General features: G+C 54.0%; 1 protein-coding gene across 2 annotated transcripts; it reads left to right on the top strand.

The window, feature by feature from the left end:
* Positions 1–256: 256 nt before the first annotated feature.
* Positions 257–18,461, top strand: ANKRD52 (ankyrin repeat domain 52). 2 transcript variants are annotated; one of them, XM_002823394.5, is made up of 28 exons: positions 257–411; positions 743–826; positions 1,293–1,371; positions 1,557–1,627; positions 2,659–2,859; positions 3,382–3,469; positions 3,614–3,756; positions 4,055–4,267; positions 4,530–4,608; positions 4,924–5,038; positions 5,240–5,322; positions 5,429–5,546; positions 5,756–5,824; positions 6,011–6,151; positions 6,231–6,311; positions 9,445–9,556; positions 9,749–9,820; positions 10,089–10,290; positions 10,539–10,626; positions 10,703–10,820; positions 12,690–12,909; positions 13,095–13,182; positions 13,296–13,379; positions 13,488–13,633; positions 13,850–13,932; positions 14,152–14,234; positions 14,409–14,500; positions 14,893–18,461. In XM_002823394.5, exons 1-28 carry the CDS (start codon positions 385–387, stop codon positions 15,141–15,143), a joined length of 3,231 nt encoding a protein of 1,076 aa, XP_002823440.1. In that variant the 5' UTR covers positions 257–384; the 3' UTR covers positions 15,144–18,461. The 2 variants fall into 2 exon arrangements, with proteins under 2 accessions (XP_002823440.1, XP_054383269.1); XM_054527294.2 differs by lacking the exons at positions 257–411; positions 743–826 and adding an exon at positions 833–1,135.
* Positions 18,462–20,395: the final 1,934 nt, after the last annotated feature.

Genomic DNA, 20,395 nt, shown 5'->3' with positions numbered 1-20,395 from the left:
GGGAAGCACAGCGAGACCAAGGCCCAGGTTTCCGCTATGGTCTTGTGGGGAACGCCTTGGGCCGCCAGACTGGAGCGGAGAGCACAGCGCGGCCCGCTGCGTGAGCCGGGGAGCCGGCGCACGAGTTCGGGGGTGCAGGGGCTGCTGGGGCCGCCAGGGTGGGGCGGAGGGCGCTGCGGCCGGGGTCCGTTTGCGCCGGGAGCGCCGGGACCAGGACGGCCGCCAGGGAGCGCTGCGGCCTCCAGCTCGCCCGCCCCCCGGTAGGCGGGGCCGCGCTCTCCCTGCAGCCGCCGCCGCAGCCGCCGCCTGGGCCGCTCCGTGTCCCCGGTGGAGCCGCCGCCGCCGCCGCCGGGAGCTCGATGCGGACGGAGCCCGGGCCGAGCCATGGGGATCCTCAGCATCACGGACCAGGTCAGCCCTCCTGCCCTTTCCCGCTTCCTCCCTCCAGAGCTCGGCGCTGCCGCCACGCGAGCCCGGGGATGTGCGGCCTAGGCTGGGCCTGAGCCCGGGGCTCCCGCAGCTCCCGCCCCGCCCCATGCCGCGCTCCCCTCAACCGAGCCGGTGTCCTTGGGGACCTGGCAACCGGCGGAGGCACCGCGGGAGCCCGCTGCAGCCAGAATCCCCAGAGTGGAGCCCCTCCACGGACGCCCCCCACTCAAACCTGGGTGCTCCCCCACCCCCACCCCCACACCGGTTCTGCTCCGGCTCCAGCCCGCTCTCAGAATGCCGGTTCTCTCTGCAGCCGCCCCTGGTCCAGGCCATCTTTAGCCGAGATGTGGAGGAAGTGCGTTCCCTACTCTCGCAGAAGGAGAACATCAATGTGCTGGTGAGTTGGGAGCAGGGAGGATGGCGAGACTGGAATCCTGGCTCCCGTGTTCTGGACCCCTCCCCACCAGTGGGGCGGCTCCGTGTCTCCTCTGCTCAGATGAGGCCGCAGTTCTTTCCATCCTGGAGTGAAAGCCTACTCTGCATTTGGGGATGGAGAGCAGGTCAGGCTTGGAGCCCAGATCACTTGGGCTGGGGATGCCCAGGAACGTTGTTCTCTTCTCAACCTCCGGAGTCTGCAGCGCCCCCACCCCTCCTGGAAAAAGGAGCCGGCTTCTCAGCCCATTGGCCCTGACTCCACCCTCCCTAGGTGCTTGCCTTTGACTCCCAGTACCGGGACTTAGGACGCTGCAGAAACTATGGGAAGAGGTTGTCGGGAAGGGCCTGGAGCTCTGAGGCTTGGGCTGGGGTCCTTGATAGCCCCCTCACCCCGCGCCCATAGTCCCTCCTCTTTTTTGCCTTCCCAGGACCAAGAGAGGCGAACTCCATTGCATGCTGCTGCCTACGTAGGCGATGTCCCCATCCTCCAGTTGCTACTGATGTCAGGTGAAAGTGGGGAGCTGGAAGGTGTGGCACATAGGGAGGGAAGGGAGGGGAGGAGTCTTTTTTGATATTCAAGGATTGCTCTCCCGGGCTTGCTCCAGCTCCTTTCAGATTTCCTGGCCTGATTACTGGCTTCCTTTATACCTCCTCCCCACCTTCCATCAAAATAGGAAATTATATCCCCACAGGTGCTAATGTCAATGCTAAGGACACACTGTGGCTGACCCCTCTTCATCGTGCTGCTGCCTCCCGAAACGAGGTATGCACCCCCACGTTCTTTTACCCTTTCAAAAAGGATAAGTTGCTTAAAGGTGGAGGTTAAGGGTTAAGGAGCTTCAGTCCTCAGCCCTACAAGCTGTTCTACCCCAGGTAGTGTGGAGATCAAATCTTGGCCCCTCCCTCCTACCCCTAGAACTGGCCGGTAAGGGGGCTGAGTGCTGCCAGCTGATGTGACTCAGGGAGAGCTTAACACTGGGCTGGCAGACTGCGGGGGCCCTGCTGCCAGGCCTGAGTGACTCATCCCTCCCTGGGGGGCCACCTTGAGTCTGAGCCCCCTCTGGGCACTGAGATTTCTTTCCTTGTGATGGTGGATGGGTATAGTAATCTGTTGCATCCTTGGCCCTCAAGCAGCTTGAAAGTTGACAGCACAGGGGCCAAACATATTTTATCAGTTGGGTCCTTTATCCTATTCCCATCAGCCCTGAAGACAGGGAAAGGGGGACCTCCTCCTCAGTTCATCACTTCCCTGGCTCCAGCCACCAGGCGGAGGGGCCGAGGCCAGTGGGAATGAGGTGGGTGGTGGTTAGGAGGGGCATTTTAGCTCGGGTTTTGCAAAGGAACCAGTATCTGTTTGCTTACTGAGATACTGAAAATAATTTTGGTGCCTATGAGAAGGCTAAAGAGGGTGTTCAGGGCAAGATGTAGCAAGAGTATTTAGTTTTCCTAGAAGTAGTGGGGGTTGGGATGTGTGGATCTCCACGTGTGGATTTGTTTGGGAATGGATGTATGTGTGAGTGAAGATATTCAGCGTCTAAGTTGGCGAGTCAGGTGGCTTGAAGAAGAGCAAAGGGTCCTTGTTTTAATCAGCAAGGTAAGGAAGAACTTAAGTTCTAAGAAGATCCAGAAGATGGGAAGTAGGTATTCAGAGGCTAGGTATGTTGGAAAAATGAGAAGAGACTCTATGCTGGGGAAAACGGGGCTGTAGATGCTATGCTGACCTATTCCTCCTTCCATTTCCTGTTGTTTTACCTCCTGCTCCCACTCTCTCTTTTGTCCCCTGCCCCTCAACAGAAGGTGCTGGGGCTGCTGCTGGCACATTCAGCAGATGTGAATGCCCGGGACAAGCTGTGGCAGACACCACTGCATGTGGCTGCTGCCAACAGGGCCACCAAGTGTGCTGAGGCTCTGGCACCCCTGTTGAGCAGCCTCAACGTGGCTGACAGGAGCGGGCGCAGTGCTCTGCACCATGCAGTGCATAGTGGGCATCTTGAGGTGAGGACTGTTCCCATTAAGGCCCAGCTGGGGCTTTCCCTTTTCTTACCTTCCTACTCACCTTTCCCTGCTTCTGGGCTCTCAAGCCTGAAGGAGAAGCAGCCTGGATGGTTATATAAATACTTAAGCTCAAGCACTAAATGAATGGTCAGACTAGATTAAAATTCTTAACTTGGACTTCAGGAGGTTGATAAAACCTTGGATTTTGCGTGGAAAATATTTGCATACACGCCTTTCTGAAGAGAGTCCATGTCTTTCAGCACATTTGCAAAGACTTACAAGAGTTTAAGAACCACCAGATCACCTGAAGAGACTCCCTTGTTTCCCTTAAAGTTCCAAATTTCTCCAGTATCTCCTCCTTAGTGCCTGCTTCTGCTGGTCCCTCGAGTCCTCCAGGTGGTTTTGCTCATGGAAAAAGGTATTAGGCTGCCTCAGCCTTTTCAGGAGATGAGGCCTCTGCTGTTAGGTAGGCTGAGGGCACGAATCTGGCTCTGAACAGGTGTCTTTCATATCCTGATACAGACGGTGAACCTGCTCCTCAACAAGGGAGCCAGCCTGAATGTCTGTGACAAAAAGGAGCGGCAGCCTCTGCACTGGGCAGCTTTTCTAGGTGAGAGAGAATACACGGGAAAATCAGAAATTTGACATTTAGGATTCCTAGGGCAGGGATATGGGGTTGCAGCCTTTGAAGAGAGGAGTGTAGGGCCTTAGAGTTTACCTTCTACTTCCTTTAGAGTGTCTTCTCTTTTCTCAGGGCACTTGGAGGTCCTGAAACTGCTGGTGGCACGGGGAGCAGACCTCGGCTGCAAGGACCGCAAGGGCTATGGGCTGCTCCATACAGCTGCTGCCAGTGGCCAGATTGAAGTGGTGAAGTACCTGCTTCGGATGGGAGCGGAGGTCAGGGCTTTGAGCTCTGGGGTTGGGAACTATGGGCAGCAAGTAGGAGATTATAGTCTGTTACGGAGATATGAGGTATTGGAATGTTGGTGTCGTTTTGGGAAGTTGGAAGGACGTGGTAGAGAGGGTCTGAATAACGCTTACCTTAGCCATAGTGCCCTTAGTACCTTGGTACCTTGGGTCAGAAACCCGAGAGGAACTGAAGCAGTCATTGGATTTCTGGGATCTGTAGGCTACATGTGCTGGCTTCTACTTTGTTTAGACTGATACCACCTTACTCTCACCCCTGAATATCCAGATCGATGAGCCCAACGCTTTTGGAAACACAGCTTTGCACATCGCCTGCTACCTGGGCCAGGATGCTGTGGCTATTGAGCTGGTGAATGCCGGAGCCAATGTCAACCAGCCGAATGACAAGGGCTTCACGCCACTGCATGTGGCTGCAGTCTCCACCAATGGCGCTCTCTGCTTAGAGCTATTGGTTAATAATGGGGCTGACGTCAACTACCAGGTGCCTGAAGGGATAAGGCTTAGACCAGTGGGGAGCGAAACTTGGATCTAGGGGTCCTGACTGTGTCTGGATAGCTCTCTTGGGGAATTATCCACTTGCTTCCTAGGGTAATCAGACCTTGCCAGGGACTCAGGAGAGAATGGGCTAAGAAGGTGCCATATGACCCTTTTGTCCTTAGAGATATGTCCTTGGAAGGGAGGTAGGGCATTCTCTGTGCTTTGCACTGGAAAAAAAAACAAAAAAACCCACCATGTTTCCACAGAGCAAAGAAGGGAAAAGTCCTCTGCACATGGCTGCAATCCATGGCCGTTTCACACGCTCCCAGATCCTCATCCAGAATGGTATGGACCTGGGAGACTTTGTGCTCTCATCCCCTCCTCCCCCAAGGTATTCATTTCTAGAATCTAGGGAGATTCCTAACTTCCTTCTCCTGCCCTCTTCCAGTAGGATAGGCCCTTGGAACTCTGACCAAGGGACCTGTGGAAATGGCCCTGCTCTGCCCTGCCCAGTCTCCTAAGGCCTAGAAACAGGATAAAACATGTAGAATCCTGGGCCTGGCACCTGATGCATAGTAGGCACTCAAATCGTGGCTAGCTCGCGAAAGTGGTCTTAAGCCTGAGGTCTGCCTGAGCTTGTGTGTGTGCATCCCCTCACAGGCAGCGAGATTGATTGTGCCGACAAATTTGGGAACACGCCACTGCATGTGGCTGCTCGCTATGGACACGAGCTGCTCATCAGCACCCTCATGACCAATGGCGCAGATACCGCCCGGTGAGTCAGGGCCCCGACTCCACTTCTGGGCTGCCCAGATCTGCACAGACTGCTCACATCAACCATGGAGGCACAGATAAGCTTGCCAAAGGGCACCTTGGAGAACCTCCTACCCTCACTCTAGGGTGGTGGTGGGTCACAGAAGAGGTCTTACTTGGTCCCTCCTTGACCCAAGGACTGAGTCCCTCAACTTCTCTCTAGGCGTGGCATCCATGACATGTTCCCCCTGCACTTAGCTGTTCTCTTTGGATTCTCTGACTGTTGTCGTAAGCTTCTTTCCTCAGGTATGTGCTGATGGGCTGGGGATTGGCAGGTGTATAGGAGAGCAAAGGCCTTTCCCTCCCTGCTGAACACTCTCAGATGTGACCTGTGGCTGTTCTGTGCCTCCAGGTCAGTTGTACAGCATTGTGTCTTCACTCAGCAACGAGCATGTGCTTTCAGCTGGGTTTGACATCAATACACCTGACAACCTTGGCCGTACCTGTCTTCATGCTGCTGCTTCCGGAGGGTGAGTTCTCTTTCTCTCTCCCATGCTTTGAGCAGGGAGCTGGGCAAAGGTCTGGGCCCCTCATTCTTGCCTGCCCAGATCTATTCCCCCTCTCACAATGAAAGCAGTCACAGCAGAAAGGGCTTGCTAGTTCCATCCTTCCTTAGCCCCACCCTGGGCCTGTGGCTTTCCTTTGAGGCTGTAACTCTCTTAACACATCTTTCTTTTAGGAATGTTGAATGTCTTAATTTGCTGTTGAGCAGTGGAGCTGACTTGAGGAGGAGGGACAAATTTGGCAGGTATGCTAATATGCAGGGGTAAACATAGGGAATGTCTGATTAGAGAAACAAATGGTAGAGGGAGGAAGGGTTGAGATTGGAGAGTTAAATAAGGAGAATGTTACAAAGCAGCATTTGGCTGCACATCTGATTGCATTGGGATCTGTCTCTGATTCTCTTCCCCACCCTCCTTAACTTCTTCCCCAGGACCCCACTGCACTATGCAGCTGCTAACGGTAGCTACCAGTGTGCAGTAACATTGGTGACTGCTGGGGCAGGTGTCAACGAGGCCGACTGTAAAGGCTGCTCTCCCCTCCACTACGCTGCCGCTTCCGACACTTACAGGAGGTGAGGCTACCAGTCTGGTCCTTCTCAGCCCCATTCACCTCCCTAAGCCTGGCCCTAACTTTCTCTCTTTCTTCCCCAGAGCGGAACCCCATACACCTTCCAGCCATGATGCCGAAGAGGACGAGCCACTGAAGGAGTCCCGCAGGAAGGAGGCCTTCTTGTGAGTAGCAGAGAGGGCCCCTGGGATGTGCTTTCCTGAATCCACGCAAGCTCTGGCCCTACTGTCCTCCTACCTAATCTGAACCTCTACCCTACACTGCTGCTGTCCTGCTGGTCAGCCAGCAGTGTGTCTTGAGCCCTCTGGGTGTAGTCCATAGTGGGCAAAGACAGAAGTATGAGATTGAAGCTCAGGAGCTTCAGGGGAAAAAAAAACCCCAAAAGTATAAGACATAGTTCCTTCCCTAAAGGAATGGATTTTTCTTTTTTTTTTTTTTTGGAGACAGAGTCTCACTCTGTTGCCCAGGCTGGAATGCAGTGGTGTGATCTCGGCTCACCGCGCCCAGCCGGTCTTCTTGAGAGGATTAGAAAAGCTAAATGTACAAAATAATTTGTTTATTCCACAAGCATTAATTGAATATTTACTAGGTTCCAAGTACTGTGCTAGATACTAAGGATAAAAGATGAGGCTGGGCATGGTGGCTCAAGCCTGTAATCCTAGCACTTTGGGAGGCTGAGGTAGGCAGATCACCTGAGGTTAGGAGTTCAAGACCAGCCTGACCAACATGGTGAAACCCCGTCTTTACTAAAAATAAAAAAAATTAACCAGGTGTGGTGGTGCACGCCTATAATCCCAGCTACTCAGGAGGCCGAGGCAGGAGAGTTGTTTGAACCAGGGAGGTGGAGGTTGTAGTGAGCCGAGATCACGCCACTGCACTCCAGCCTGGGCAACCAAACAAGATTCTGTCTCAAAAAAATTAAAATTAAAAATAGGCCGGGTGTGGTGGTTCACGCCTATAATCCCAGCACTTTGGGAGGCCGAGGCAGGCAGATCATCTGAGGTCAGGAGTTCGAGACCAGCCTGGCCAACGTGGTGAAACCCCGTCTCTACTAAAAATATAAAAATTAGCCGGTCATGGTGGCAGGCACCTGTAATCCCAGCTACTCAGGTGGCTGAGGCAGGAGAATCACTTGAACCAGGGAGGTGGAGGTTGCAGTGAGCCAAGATCACGCCAATCCACTCCAACCTGGGCAACAGAGTGAGACTCTGTCTCCAAAAAAACAAATAAATAAAATTAAATAAAAATTTTAAAAGGATGAATTGTCCCAAATTTCTGTCTTTCGAAAGCTAATAATCTATTGGGAAAGATAAATAAAAGGACACTTATGCATACTAATGTAAGACGTTAATGACGGGAAACTAGGTATAGGGTATGTGAGAACTCCCTGTACTATCTTCACAATTTTTCTTTTTCTTTCTTTTTTTTTTTTTTAATTAATTTATTTTGTAGGTCAGGGATCTCTCTATGTTGCCCACACTAGTCTCGAACTCCTGGGCTCAAGCAATCCTCCTGCCTCAGACTCCCAAAGTGCTGGGATTACAGATCTGAGCCACCACACCTAGCCCACAATTTTTCTATAAATCTAATAATATTCTAAAACAAAAAGTTTATTTTTTGCTGGGCACGGTGGCACATGCATGTATTCCCAGTTACTCAGGAGGCAGGTGCAGGTAAGGCAAGAGGATCATGCAAACCCAGGAGTTTGAGGCTGTAGTGCACTATGATCATGCCTATGAATAGCCACTGCATCCCAGCCTGGGCAGCATAGTGAGACCCCGTCTCTAAAAAAAAACCCACAAAAATCAGCTAGGCACAGTGACTCATGCCTATAATCCCAGCACTGAGGTAGGAGGATTGCTTGAGCCTGGGAGTATGAGACCAGCCTGGCTAACACATAATGAGAACCCATCTCTCTTTTATTTAATTAAATTTATTTATTTATTTATTTATTTATTTGAGATGGAGTCTTGCTCTGTCACCCAGGCTCTAGTGCAGTTGCGCAATCTCGGCTCACTGCAACCTCTACCTCCAGGGTTCAAGCGATTTTCCTGCCTGCCTCTTCCTCCTGAGTAGCTGGGATTACAGGTGTCTACCACCACGCCCAGCTAATTTTTTTCTTTTTTTCTGAAGACCAGGTCTCTGTTGCCCAGGCTGGAGTGCAGTGGCATGATCTTGGCTCACTGCAACCTCCCCCTCCTGGGTTCAAGCAATTCTGCCTCAGCCTCCTGAGTAGCTGGGACTACAGGTGCACGCTGCCACGCCTGGCTAATTTTTTGTATTTTAGTACAGACAGGGTTTCACCGTGTTGCCCAAGCTGGTCTTGAACTCCTGAGCTCAGGCGATCCACCTGCCTTGGCCTCCCAAAGTGCTAGGATTGCAGGCGTGAGCCACCACGCCCAGCCTAATTTTTGTATTTTTAGTAGAGACAGGGTTTCGCCATGTTGGCGAGGCTGGCCACGAACTCCTGACCGCAGGTGATCTGCCCACCTCAGCCTCCCAAAGTGCTGGGATTACAGGCGTGAGCAACCGAGCCAGGCCCCTGTCTCCATTTAAAATAAGTAAATTAAATAATTTTTTTTTTAAGATTTATTTTTTTAAAAAGGACACTAAAATCCAAGAGGCTCAGCTGTTACCTTCAGCAAGTTACTTCTCTATGCCTCAATTTCATCACCCACAGTAAGGATAAAAATAGTATCTGCTTCATGGGATCTTTATGAGAATTAAATTATTTAATATACATGAAGTACTTAGAACTGTGCTTGACAGTAAGTGCTACTTTATTATTATTACTACTACTACAACTACTACTAAGGTATGAGAAGACTGCCAAGGGAACACAGAGGAAGAGGCATCTTCCCCAGGGAAGGCTGGGAAAGGCCTCACAGAGGAGAGAAGCTGGGACTGAGTTTGAGATGAACAGGACTTATTCGCGTGGGCTGGGAGGAGAAAGCATCCTAGGGCGGGGGTTGGCGTGCCTGGAGGTGGGGAAAGCATGTTGGTCAGCAGAAGGCTGATAACTGAACATCATGCTCTAGGTTCTCTACGAGAGCATTCAGAGGATAAAGGAGGGCATTGAAGCCAGAGGGGTTCAGGGCAGACCTTGAGAAGGTAAAGTGGGTCTGGAGCTGGCATTGAAGAATGGGTAGGATTTAGAGAACCTACTTAGAGCTGAGGACAGGTGGCGGCCAGGTAGGCCTGGAGGGGTTCCCTTGGTCCTCTCCTCTGGCCCTCCCAGAACTGTGCCCTCCTGGGCTGGGCCTGTCCCTGCCTCACAGTCTACCCCTGGCTCCCCAGCTGTCTGGAGTTCTTACTGGATAACGGTGCAGACCCCTCCCTGCGGGACAGGCAGGGCTACACAGCTGTGCACTATGCAGCCGCCTATGGCAACAGACAGAACCTCGAACTGGTATGTATTGGGGCCCAGACTGCAGGAGGGGAGGCAGGGGCAGGGCACAGGGTTTGTGGATTCCAAAACTAAGGGTTCAATCAAATGTGGTCTTTAGATCCAGAGGCTTAGTGGGGATTACTGTGAGTTGGGGACTGGGGTACTATCTTGGGAGTTCCAGAGTCTCAGCACCTACTTTCCTGTCCTTTGCAGCTCTTAGAAATGTCCTTTAACTGCCTGGAGGATGTGGAGAGCACCATTCCAGTCAGCCCTTTGCACTTAGCTGTGAGTCCCATGTCTTTTTCTGTTGCCTTCCTTGTTCTACCGTTCCCAGGCCCTAACAAAGGTGCCAGCACTTGTTAAGTTATCCTTGCTTCTGCCTTTTTGTGGGAGAGGGGATAAGCACAGTGCAGGGTAGGAAGCCTTGAGGGGCCCAAGGAGCTTGTCGAGGACTAAGACCTTGAGCTTCCCAGGGACCCCAAGAGCAGAGAAGGGGAAGGGAGGAGCAGGGAAGGTCCCGAGCTGTGTGCACTGGTTGCCTGCACCCTGCCAGGCCTACAACGGTCACTGTGAAGCCTTGAAGACGCTGGCGGAGACGCTGGTGAATCTGGACGTAAGGGACCACAAGGGCCGGACCGCACTCTTCCTGGCCACGGAGCGCGGCTCTACTGAGTGTGTGGAGGTGCTTACAGCCCACGGCGCCTCTGCCCTCATCAAGGAGCGCAAGCGCAAGTGGACGCCCCTGCACGCTGCTGGTTAGTGCCCACTTTAGGCTGCTGCCCTACCCTTGCCATGCCAGATCCCTCCTGGATGGGAATAGGGCTGGAAAGTGGAGTAGGGTGAGGAGAATGGAGACTTCAAGCCTTGATTCATAGCTTCCTATCCTCAGAGATTTCTCCCTGGCCCAGGTCTTCCTGTAACATTGACCCCAAGTCCTTTAGGCTTGACCTTGCCTCCCTTCTTCCTCCTGGCCCTGCCCTGACACGGGGTCCCTTTCCCCTAGCTGCCTCTGGCCACACTGACTCCCTGCACTTGCTGATCGACAGTGGGGAACGAGCTGACATTACAGATGTCATGGATGCCTATGGACAGTGAGTGTGGGCCAGGGTGGGGTGCAGGTTTTCCAGTCCTTGCGGGATCCTCACTCCTCCTCCTGCCCTTCTGTAGGACCCCACTGATGCTGGCCATCATGAATGGCCATGTGGACTGTGTACATCTGCTGCTAGAGAAAGGATCCACAGCTGATGCTGCTGACCTCCGGGGCCGCACTGCCCTCCACCGCGGGGTGAGTGAGCTTCTAGGGGGGATTGTTTGCACATGGGCCTCAGTGTGGGAGCACGGGACTCACCAGCAGTAGGGAATCCAATTGTCTAGGAAGCAATCCAGGATTTTGTGCCCAGTCTTTTTTCTTTCTTTCTTTTTTTTTGAGACAGGGTCTCACTCCCATTGCCCCAGGTTGGAGTGCAGTGACACTATCACAGCTCACGGCAGCCTTGACTTCCTGGGCTCAGGTGATCCTCGCACCTCAGCCTCCTAAGTAGCTGAAACTATAGGCACATGCCATCATGCCCAGCTAATTTTTGTATTTTTTGTAGATATGGGGGTCTTACCATCTTGCCCAAGCTGGTCTTGAACTCCTAGGTTCAAGTGATCCCCCCACCTTGGCCTCCTGAAGTGCTGGGATTACAGGCGCGAGCCACCAGACCCACACTGTGCCCAGGATCTTATTGAGCTTTGTGCTTGCTCCAGGATGAGTCCCTGACGTCCCCAGCTGATTTCCCTGATATCTGTGCTTTGTTTATTATTATTATTATTATTATTATTATTATTATTATTATTATTTTTGAGACAGAGTCTCGCTCTGTCGCCCAGGCTGGATTGCAGTGGCATGATCTCGGCTCACTGCAACCTCCGCCTCCTGGGTTCAAGTGATTCTCCTGCCTCAGCCTCCCGAGTAGCTGGGATTACAGGCGCCTGCCACCACGCCCGGCTAATTTTTGTATTTTTAGTAGAGACAGGGTTTCACCATGTTAGCCAGGGTAGTCTCAATCTCCTGATGATGAGATCCACCCGCCTTGGCCTCCCAAAGGGTTGGGATTACAGGCGTGAGCCACTGTGCCTGGCCAATATCTATGCTTTGTAATCAAGTACAACTGAGTGCTCACCACCCAGACTCTACCTGGGAACCCTGCTGGCCCCAACCCATCGCATAATGTCGCCACAACCTAGATCCTTTTCCGTGACCACCTGTCCTAAGCTGCCTCCTCCTCCCATAAGATTTTTTGATCCCTTAGTCTCCTCTCCGTTTAGTCTTTCACTCTAGAGCTCCAGTATTAACTCTTAGTATCCTGATTGTCTGCTGGCATAGAGAGAGTCAAGGAGGGAGATGTGGGTCCCTAATACTTAGAATTGTTGTTGTAAAGGGCCAGGCACGGTGGCTCACATCTGTAATCCCAGCACTTTGGAAGGCCAAGGCCGGCAGATCACCTGAAGTCAGGAGTTTGAGACCAGCCTGGCCAACATGGTAAAACTTCGTCTCTACTAAAGATACAAAAATTAATTGGGCGTGGTGGTGCATGCCTGTAATCCCAGCTACTTGGGAGGCTGAGACAGGAGAATTGCTGGAACCCAGGAGGCAGAGGTTGCAGTGAGCCAAGATCGCACCATTGCACTCCAGCCTGGGTGACAGAGTGAGACTCCGTCTCAAAAAAAAAAAAAAAGATTCATTGTTGTAAAGACAAGGATTGAGGCCAGTGGCTCATGCCTGTAATCCCAGCACTTTGGGAGGCCGAGGCAGGCGGATCACGAGGTCAGGAGATCAAGACCATCCTGGCTAACATGGTGAAACCCCGTCTCTACTAAAAATACAAAAAAATTAGCCGAGCATGGTGGCACCTGCCTATAATCCCAGCTACTCAGGAGGCTGAGGCAGGAGAATCGCTTGAACCGGGGAGGCAGAGGTTGCAGTGAGCCGAGATTATGCCACTGCACTCCAGCCTGGGCGACAGAGCAAGACTCCGTCTCCAAAAAAAAAAAAAAAAAGACAAGGATTGGAGCCCTGGAAGTGGTTCTTACTCCTGAGCCAGACTCCAGCAACAGGCCAGTGGAAAAGGAGGAGCTTTTCATCCCCCTCACACCCCCATGTTACTCACAGGCAGTGACTGGCTGTGAGGACTGCCTGGCTGCCCTGCTGGACCATGACGCATTTGTGCTGTGCCGAGACTTTAAGGGCCGCACGCCCATTCACCTGGCCTCAGCCTGTGGCCACACTGCAGTATTGCGGACCCTGCTGCAGGCTGCCCTTTCCACAGATCCCCTGGATGCCGGGGTGGATTACAGCGGATACTCGCCCATGCACTGGGCCTCCTACACTGGTACTAGACTGGGGCTCCACAGGCACAGGAGTGTGTGTTGGAGTGTGTGTAGAGGAGGACAGGTGGGTTGTGGGAGGTCACCTGGGTTGATCTGAATCTGGAAGTGGAATGGAGTGTCAAGACACAGGGCAGACAGGGAACCTTGCCGTTTTTCTCCATCACTACTCTTCCTTCCTCATGCCCAGGACATGAAGATTGTCTGGAGTTGTTACTTGAACACAGCCCGTTTTCATACCTGGAAGGAAACCCCTTCACTCCTTTGCACTGTGCAGTGTAAGTCCCTTCTGCTGCGTCAGCCCTTCTCACGAGGGCCCATGACTTGAGCTTAGGACAGGTAGCCTACTTCCCTTGTCCTTCCTGATGACCCCTCCTCCCTCTTCCTCTAGGATTAATAACCAGGACAGTACCACAGAGATGCTGCTGGGAGCTCTGGGTGCCAAGATTGTGAACAGCCGAGATGCCAAAGGACGGTGAGTGATGGAAGACTTGGGAAGAAGCCCAGTTGCCTCTGGCTTCCTCTTTCTGCTTGGACAGTATACTCTTCCCTATTTTAATCTACCCTGATCCCTGCCTTACAGGACCCCCCTTCACGCCGCTGCCTTCGCGGACAATGTCTCTGGGCTCCGGATGCTGCTGCAGCATCAAGCTGAGGTGAACGCCACTGACCACACTGGCCGCACTGCGCTCATGACGGCGGCTGAGAACGGGCAGACTGCTGCTGTGGGTGTGTAGGGGCCACTTGTGGAAGGGAGGAGCTCCCCTGGGGCATTTTCAGGATGGGTCAGCCCTGCCTGTGGAGGCTGGCTGGGGCTGGGGTTCAGAAAGCAGGAGGGTTGTCTTTGGATGTCTCGCCATCTGCAGACGGGATGCAAAGTGGAGAGCCGGGATGGCTGCTGCCCTGGAGGGAGGGGTCAGTCCCTCTATCACATTTCTCTCATAGAATTTCTGCTGTATCGAGGGAAGGCAGACCTTACTGTGTTGGATGAGAACAAGAACACGGCCCTCCACTTGGCTTGTAGCAAGGTACTTACCTGAAGTGATTGGGGGACTGCATAAGGGGCAGAGCTTGATGAAGAGAGGTGGGTCTCGGTTGCAGAGGAGACTGGGGCAGAAGTGAGGATTGTCCAGCCTATCTGACTGGTGGGGCAGCTGTTTGTCCTCCTGTTACTCTCCCCAACTCCTGCCCTGCACCCTGCCACATTTCTACTTCACAAGTCTCCACTCTCTGTTCCCCTCCCTCAGGGCCATGAGAAATGTGCCCTCATGATCCTGGCAGAAACCCAAGACCTTGGCCTTATCAATGCTACCAACAGTGCGCTGCAGATGTGAGTGCCTGGGGAAGGGGGCTCCTGGCTGGGGGAGGCCAGTGGGTGATGAAAGAGTGGCCGCTGTTCAGAGGCTCCCTGGAGCCCATAGTATTTGTTCAGCACCCTTGCCACCCTGTCTGGAGGTGGAAGGGCAGCTTAGCATCAAGCTCCTTCTTTTTCCTTTTTTCCAAGGCCACTCCACATTGCTGCCCGGAATGGTCTAGCTTCTGTGGTACAGGCCCTGCTGAGTCGTGGGGCCACAGTGCTGGCTGTGGATGAAGAAGGTGGGTGGGGTCTGGGGCCCCCTGCCTCTCTTGGGTTTGGGGTCAGGGACATTCTTCAGGAGGTGACTTCTTAATCTTGCTATACATGGGATTTTCTTCCCAAGGGAACTCTTCAGAGCAGGGAGCCCACACCAGTACTCTGGAGTCTCAGAGGGGAGCCTGCAGGGTCAGGAGGACTCCACACCCTAGGCTTTGACTCCCATGCCCGCCCTTTAACCCGTACTTAGAGAATCTGCCTGTCAGCCTTCCTGGGCCCTTGTCACCCTTGGATTCTGCCCCTGCTGGGTACCTGCCTGCCTTGGCTCCCTCCACAGAGAAGAGACTTCACGGCTTGGGGGAGGCTGGCTAGGATACAGGACTCTATGCCTCAGTTCTCCCCCTTGGCCCTGCAGGTCACACCCCAGCACTGGCCTGTGCCCCCAACAAAGATGTGGCAGACTGCCTGGCCTTGATCCTTTCCACCATGAAGCCTTTCCCACCCAAGGACGCCGTCAGTCCTTTCAGCTTCAGCCTGCTCAAGAACTGCAGCATTGCAGCCGCCAAGACGGTGGGTGGCTGCGGCGCCCTGCCCCATGGGGCCTCCTGCCCCTACAGCCAGGAGCGGCCCGGCGCCATTGGGTTAGATGGCTGCTACTCTGAGTAGCCCCCTCCAGTGTCCCTCTCCCGCCGGTGGCTTGATATCTAATTCTATTTATTTAGAAAAAGTCTAAACATTTAGGGCACTTTAAAGGAGAACACGACTGGGTGGAGGGAGCGGAGGGGAAGGAAGCCCTGGGGAGCAGCTGCTCACCCCTTTGCCACACCATCTTGGCCTGGCAGGGGTCTGGGACTGACAGGGAGCACCCCAGGCCCTTGGTACCCCCAGGGCGACCCCTTCTGCCAAGTGTCCCAAAATGATTGCTAAATGCCTGGCTCCCCCACTCTTTGACTCCATCTCTTGATTCCCTCTTTCTGCTGCCAGCTCCCCCGACTCTTCCCTGGGGACTCCTCTCTGTGTCCCCCTTCTCCCCTGCCCCTACTGCCAGGCAGATCCCTTCTTCTTCCATACCCATCACTGCCTCCCTGCTCGGCCGGTCCCTCCATCCCCGCAGCAGTGAGAAGCCTTAATTTCTGGTACTGTGTGAGCACTCTGGGGGTGTCCCCCTCCCCCTTCAGGGGCAGCTAGAGGATGAGGGGGGAGGATATTTAGCACTGGGGCCTGGAGCTTTTTCCCTACTTCTGTACCCTATCACCCCTAAAGTTCAAATGCAAAACACTTGAAGCAGCAACTACTGTACCTGGGCCCCAATCCTGCACTCTCCCCTGGCTCCTCATATGCAAATCAAGGGCTGGTTCTGCCCCCACAGCCTGCCCCTCCCCCTTCCGTCCCACTCCTAGCCTGGCCCCTAACCACGCACTTTAACCTTGCTTCTTTCTTTTGTCTTCTTTTGGGAGGGCAGAGCCTGTGGTCATTCCTGCCCTGGCTCTCCTTTCCTTGAACTTTGAGGCTTGTCATGAATTTTTAAGTAAGCGTTTTATCCTTTAGGGGAAGAAACAAATTAATTTCCTGCCCATTTCAAAACCACAGCCCTAGTATGTCCATTGTGTTTCAGGCATGTGTTTGCATGTATACGGAGGGAGGGAGGGACCATGTTCTTCCTCCTGTGCCCCCAAGCCCATAGTTTATCTGTGCTCCCTATCTGCCTCCACCTTCCATTATGTCCAAGAGTACCCACTGCCCCAGTCACTCCTGATCTGAAGCCAAAGATGGTAGGAGGGGCAGGGCCGACAAGGGACCGTGGCTACTCGGGACCCAGGCTTCCCCTCCAGTGTGAGGAAGAAGCTCTGACCTAGAGAGAGATGAATAGGTACTGGGGCTTGGTCCCTGCCTTCCCAGCAGGGAGGAAAGATGGGATTGAGCTAGGGGCTGCACTGATAAGATTTCTAAAAGTCGCACCCCAAAAGCCAAACTGGGCTGGAGTGAAGAGGGGGCAGTTTTCTCTCTAAATGTAGCATTGAATTTGGCCCTGGTCCCTTTAAGTGCTCTGTCCACCCATCTCCTAGTGCAGCCTCCTGGACAGTTGGACCCACTCCTGCAGCCCAGCGTTCCCTTCCTCACACTCAATACCTCAGCCAGGGGCCAAGACACAGAACTTGAATAGAGGTCATGCCCCCTCCGCCCCCACAGTGCATCCTTGCCCAGTTTGGCTGCCATCAGTATTGTCCCCTGAGAACTGGACAGGCTTCGTTTACACAGTACAGGGTCTCCCCCTGAGGGGGGATCCTTCAGCCTCCCTCCCCTACCCAAGTTTGCTTTATTCACAGTCTTACCCATCTTTTAGTTGTATACCCTGAATGTCTTGCCACCCTTGTCAAGGGTGGGCTGAGGGGAGGGGGGCGTCCCAGGGACCCCCTCCCTCCCCAACGGATACCTTTAACCATACCTCATGCTGGTTTCCAGAAGCCTGGGGTTTTGTCCAAGTCCTTATCTTTTCATGGTCCCTTTTGATCCCCTGTCTCTCTGTGTCTTGCTTCTCCCAACCCTCAGTTCCTAAATCATTTCAAGGCTTCCAAATGACCATTATTGATGAGAAGGATTGTGCAGCTTTTAGTTTTTATTTTTATTTTCAAAGCCAAAGGGCCTTGTGATGCCCCTCTTGCCCACCTCCCTCCACACCGTGTCCTCCCCTATATGACAATCAATGTGACCTCTCTTAAGGGCTGCAGCCCCCATCCCCAACCCTGCTGGCTCTGCAAAGCTTGCCTTCCCTTCAATTCTCTCTCCTGAAATCTTCCCATTCCACCCCCTCCCTCTCATCTTGGTGCTGGGAATTAGGTGGTGGGGGGCAAGGGGAGTGAGGAGATGGGTCCTCCAGAGAGAACTTGCGGGGTGTGAGTCGTGTTCTCCTTTCGTGACGTTTGGCAATGGCGGGAAGCATCTGAGTGTCAGGAGCCCCGTTGTCTTGCTAGATGAGATTTCTGGGGGCTGTCTGCTCCCTGCTGCCCTCAGCGCACTGTCAGTGGTGCTGGGAGGTGGTGGGGAGTCCTCTGTCCCTCCATATGTGGCTGTGAGGAAGCCTGAGGGACAAGCAGCCTCCTCTCCTTATGCCAAAGGAAACCCCACGCCCCACCCTGGGCTCCCCAGCCCTAGTGTTTTTTGAAGCATTTTGACCATTCTCATGGCCACTGCATATTTATTTTAATGTTAAGATTTTTTTTAAACCTCTTTGACTTAAACGGGTGTGGAGAAGTAAAACAGGCAGAATGCCCCCCAGTCTTCATGGGGGAGGGCAGGGAGGGAACAGCGCCTTCCCTTTGCCCTCCCCCTCCCCCCTCTCCCCACCGCAGCTCTAAAGCACTTGCTTCAAGTAATAAGCACTTTTGTGAAAAGGCCTATTTTAAGCGAGGACCCTGGGAGCAGCCCCAGGTCCCAGCAAAGGAAACAGAGCAAGGGCGACATAGGAGACAGGGAAACAGACGTGTGAATCAGAGGGTGAGATGGAAAGAGCCAGTTTTTAGTTTCTGATTTTTGGGGAGCTATTTCTGATTGGGCGGTGGCTCTGGTAGGGTCATATACTATCCTTCAGAAAAACGAATGGCACAAACTGTGGGTCCCAGGAAGGACCAGCAGACCCGGGTCACTGCCACTGTCCACTGAGACTGACGGGCCACCTCCCCCGCTCCGTGGCCCCCTGAGCCATAGGACTGCTGAAAACCACTGAATGTACAGCCCAGGTTGGGGTGGGGAGCAGCCCCTGGGGGAGGGGGCTTCTCCTTTTGTTTGGTGCTGTGGGGGGTGGGAGAGACGAGACTGAGGGACTGCCACCCCACGTAGATGTGTTTCTTGGGGTGGAGGGGCTGAGGAGGGCCTACCTCCCTCTCCAACCCCAGCCATGGCCCCTCTTCCTTCCTCACCCTTATCCGTTTTGACTGTAAGTCCAGCTCACCTTTGCCTTCAATATGTAACCAAAGGAAAACTCAATACTGTTTCCACCACTGTCTGCCCACCCGAGCACCTTCTTACTCCCTGGACTTAGAAGGGGAGAAGAGGCTGGGGGTGGGGTGGATGGGGCCAGAGTGAACGGTTCTACAGCTGTATCCCCAAAACCTCCTCCAGGGTCTTGGAAGGGGTCCTGAGAGGTGGGATTGGGGCCGGGCTGGCAGGGCTGAGTTTGCGCACTGTGTATCTTATGCACATGAGTGTTTTTGTCTAAATGACTCCAGTGACTGCTCTAGCGGGGAGGCCCCTTACTCCTTCCCTCTCAGCCATTTCTCACCCACTTCCCATACCCAGTGTTCATCCCCTACCTCCCCTTCCCACCGCAAAGGAAAATAGCCTTACAGACCCTAGCCCAGAAACCCTACTCCTGGGGCAAACCAGTATGGGCCCCCATCCCGCCTAGTTTGAACCCTACCTTTTAAGAAGGAGGGAAAAGGAACAAAGCAGCCCCTTCCCCTCTAATTATGGTGGCTCCAGCCTTCTGCAGCCTTGACCCAGGTTGGGCAAGGGCGGAGGTGAGGAATCTTTGAGGACCAAGCCCAGTGGTCTGGGAAGCGGGAGGTAGAGAGGGAAGGGTCTGCCTTGGGGGCTCCCTCCTCCCAACCCAACCCCTAGAGAAGCGACCAAATCCCAGAGATGGGGTGAAGCTGGGGTGGGGAGGGTCTGCTCTTTGAATTACTTGAAGGTACTGACTCCAAGGCTGCTGTTGCCCACTTAGGTGTGAGGGGGACACTGTCACTGCATTTGGGAGGGCAGAGGGTGGCGGGTGACCAGAGGATCCACCTTGGCCCTCACCCACTCCTGCTAGGCCCTTTCCCTGGGGAATCTGGAAGCCTGACTTTGCCCCCAGGGAAGTTGGGGAGCGCCTTCCCTCCCTTCTCCACCCCTCACTCTGGGCACCCTCTCCAATTGCACTAAAGTAGCTGTTGTGCCAGTCTGCCCCCCACAAGGGGGGAGGTCTCTGCTTCCAGTCTTCTTCCCCCGCTGCCTCCGCTCCCACCCTGGACAATCTCCTTGTTTCCCTTGTGTTCCTGGATAGCTCAGCTTTGTATGTGTGTTTTGGGGGTGGGGGTGGGTTCTGGCTGGAGTGGGTTTGGCAGGGGTTTGGGAAGGGTTAGGGGAGGATGGAGGATGAAGTCTCCTACCCCCTTCCCCAGCTCCAGGCCACAGAAGCCTGGGAAGGGAGGGTGCCTACTCTCGCTGCTGTGTGTCTTGCAGATGTGCCAAAATGGGAGTGGGTGGGAGGGGAGGGTGCCTGGCAGAGCAGCCCCTGAGGTGGCTCTCTCAAAGCAATATAGTTCCCCTGCAGGGGACAGCAAGACAGGGGAGAGGGTTGGGGTGGGGACCTGGGGGTTCCCCATGTACAGCTGTGTATATTCAGGGGTGTTCTCTGTCTGGTACCCGCTGTGGGCATCTATGTGTGTGTGAACCTCCCCTTCCCCATGCCCTGCATGACCTGTGATGCTGCAGACACCACCATCCTGTGTGCAGGTGTGTGTTGGGGGGCACGGAGGGGCATGTTCCATGTCCTGTTGCACCCTCCACCCTGTGACCCATGTACTCGGTTGTAGGAAGTAAAGAGAACTGAGCACAATTCACTGGATTCTAGTGGAATCTTTCTCTAAGCAATTTTCCCATTCCTGCCTCTCCCTGCCCCGGAACCACCTGTGGTGCTAGTGTTGGGATCGGGGGCGTTTAACGCTGGTGGGCAGCAATAAGGGGCAGATGTGCCCAGATGCCTGCATCCCCAGGGTGCCAAGGGCAGCAGGAAAAAGTGGGGACCTCGGTGCATTTGCCCCACCCCTCCCCTCCCTGGGCTAAAGCACAATGTTCTCCCCGCAGATTAATGACCCTGCACCCTCCAGGCCCCTACTCACATCCTCCCCCAACCGGCTTCAGGTCCTCCCACCACACTC

The sequence above is a fragment of the Pongo abelii genome, chromosome 10 (genome assembly GCF_028885655.2).
Source record: "Pongo abelii isolate AG06213 chromosome 10, NHGRI_mPonAbe1-v2.0_pri, whole genome shotgun sequence".
In the NCBI taxonomy this organism is placed as follows: Eukaryota; Metazoa; Chordata; class Mammalia; order Primates; family Hominidae; genus Pongo; species Pongo abelii.
The sequence above is the reverse complement of the archived record's forward strand: the minus strand, read 5'-3'. Positions and strand labels throughout refer to the sequence as shown.

Bases quoted from the DNA above. Each gene is read 5' to 3' on its own strand.
- ANKRD52 (XM_002823394.5), top strand. From the start codon at position 385: ATGGGGATCCTCAGCATCACGGACCAG. The intron at 5,547-5,755 runs GTGAGTTCTCTT...TCTTTCTTTTAG, and splicing joins CATGCTGCTGCTTCCGGAGG to GAATGTTGAATGTCTTAATT. The intron at 14,235-14,408 runs GTGAGTGCCTGG...CTTTTTTCCAAG, and splicing joins ACCAACAGTGCGCTGCAGAT to GCCACTCCACATTGCTGCCC.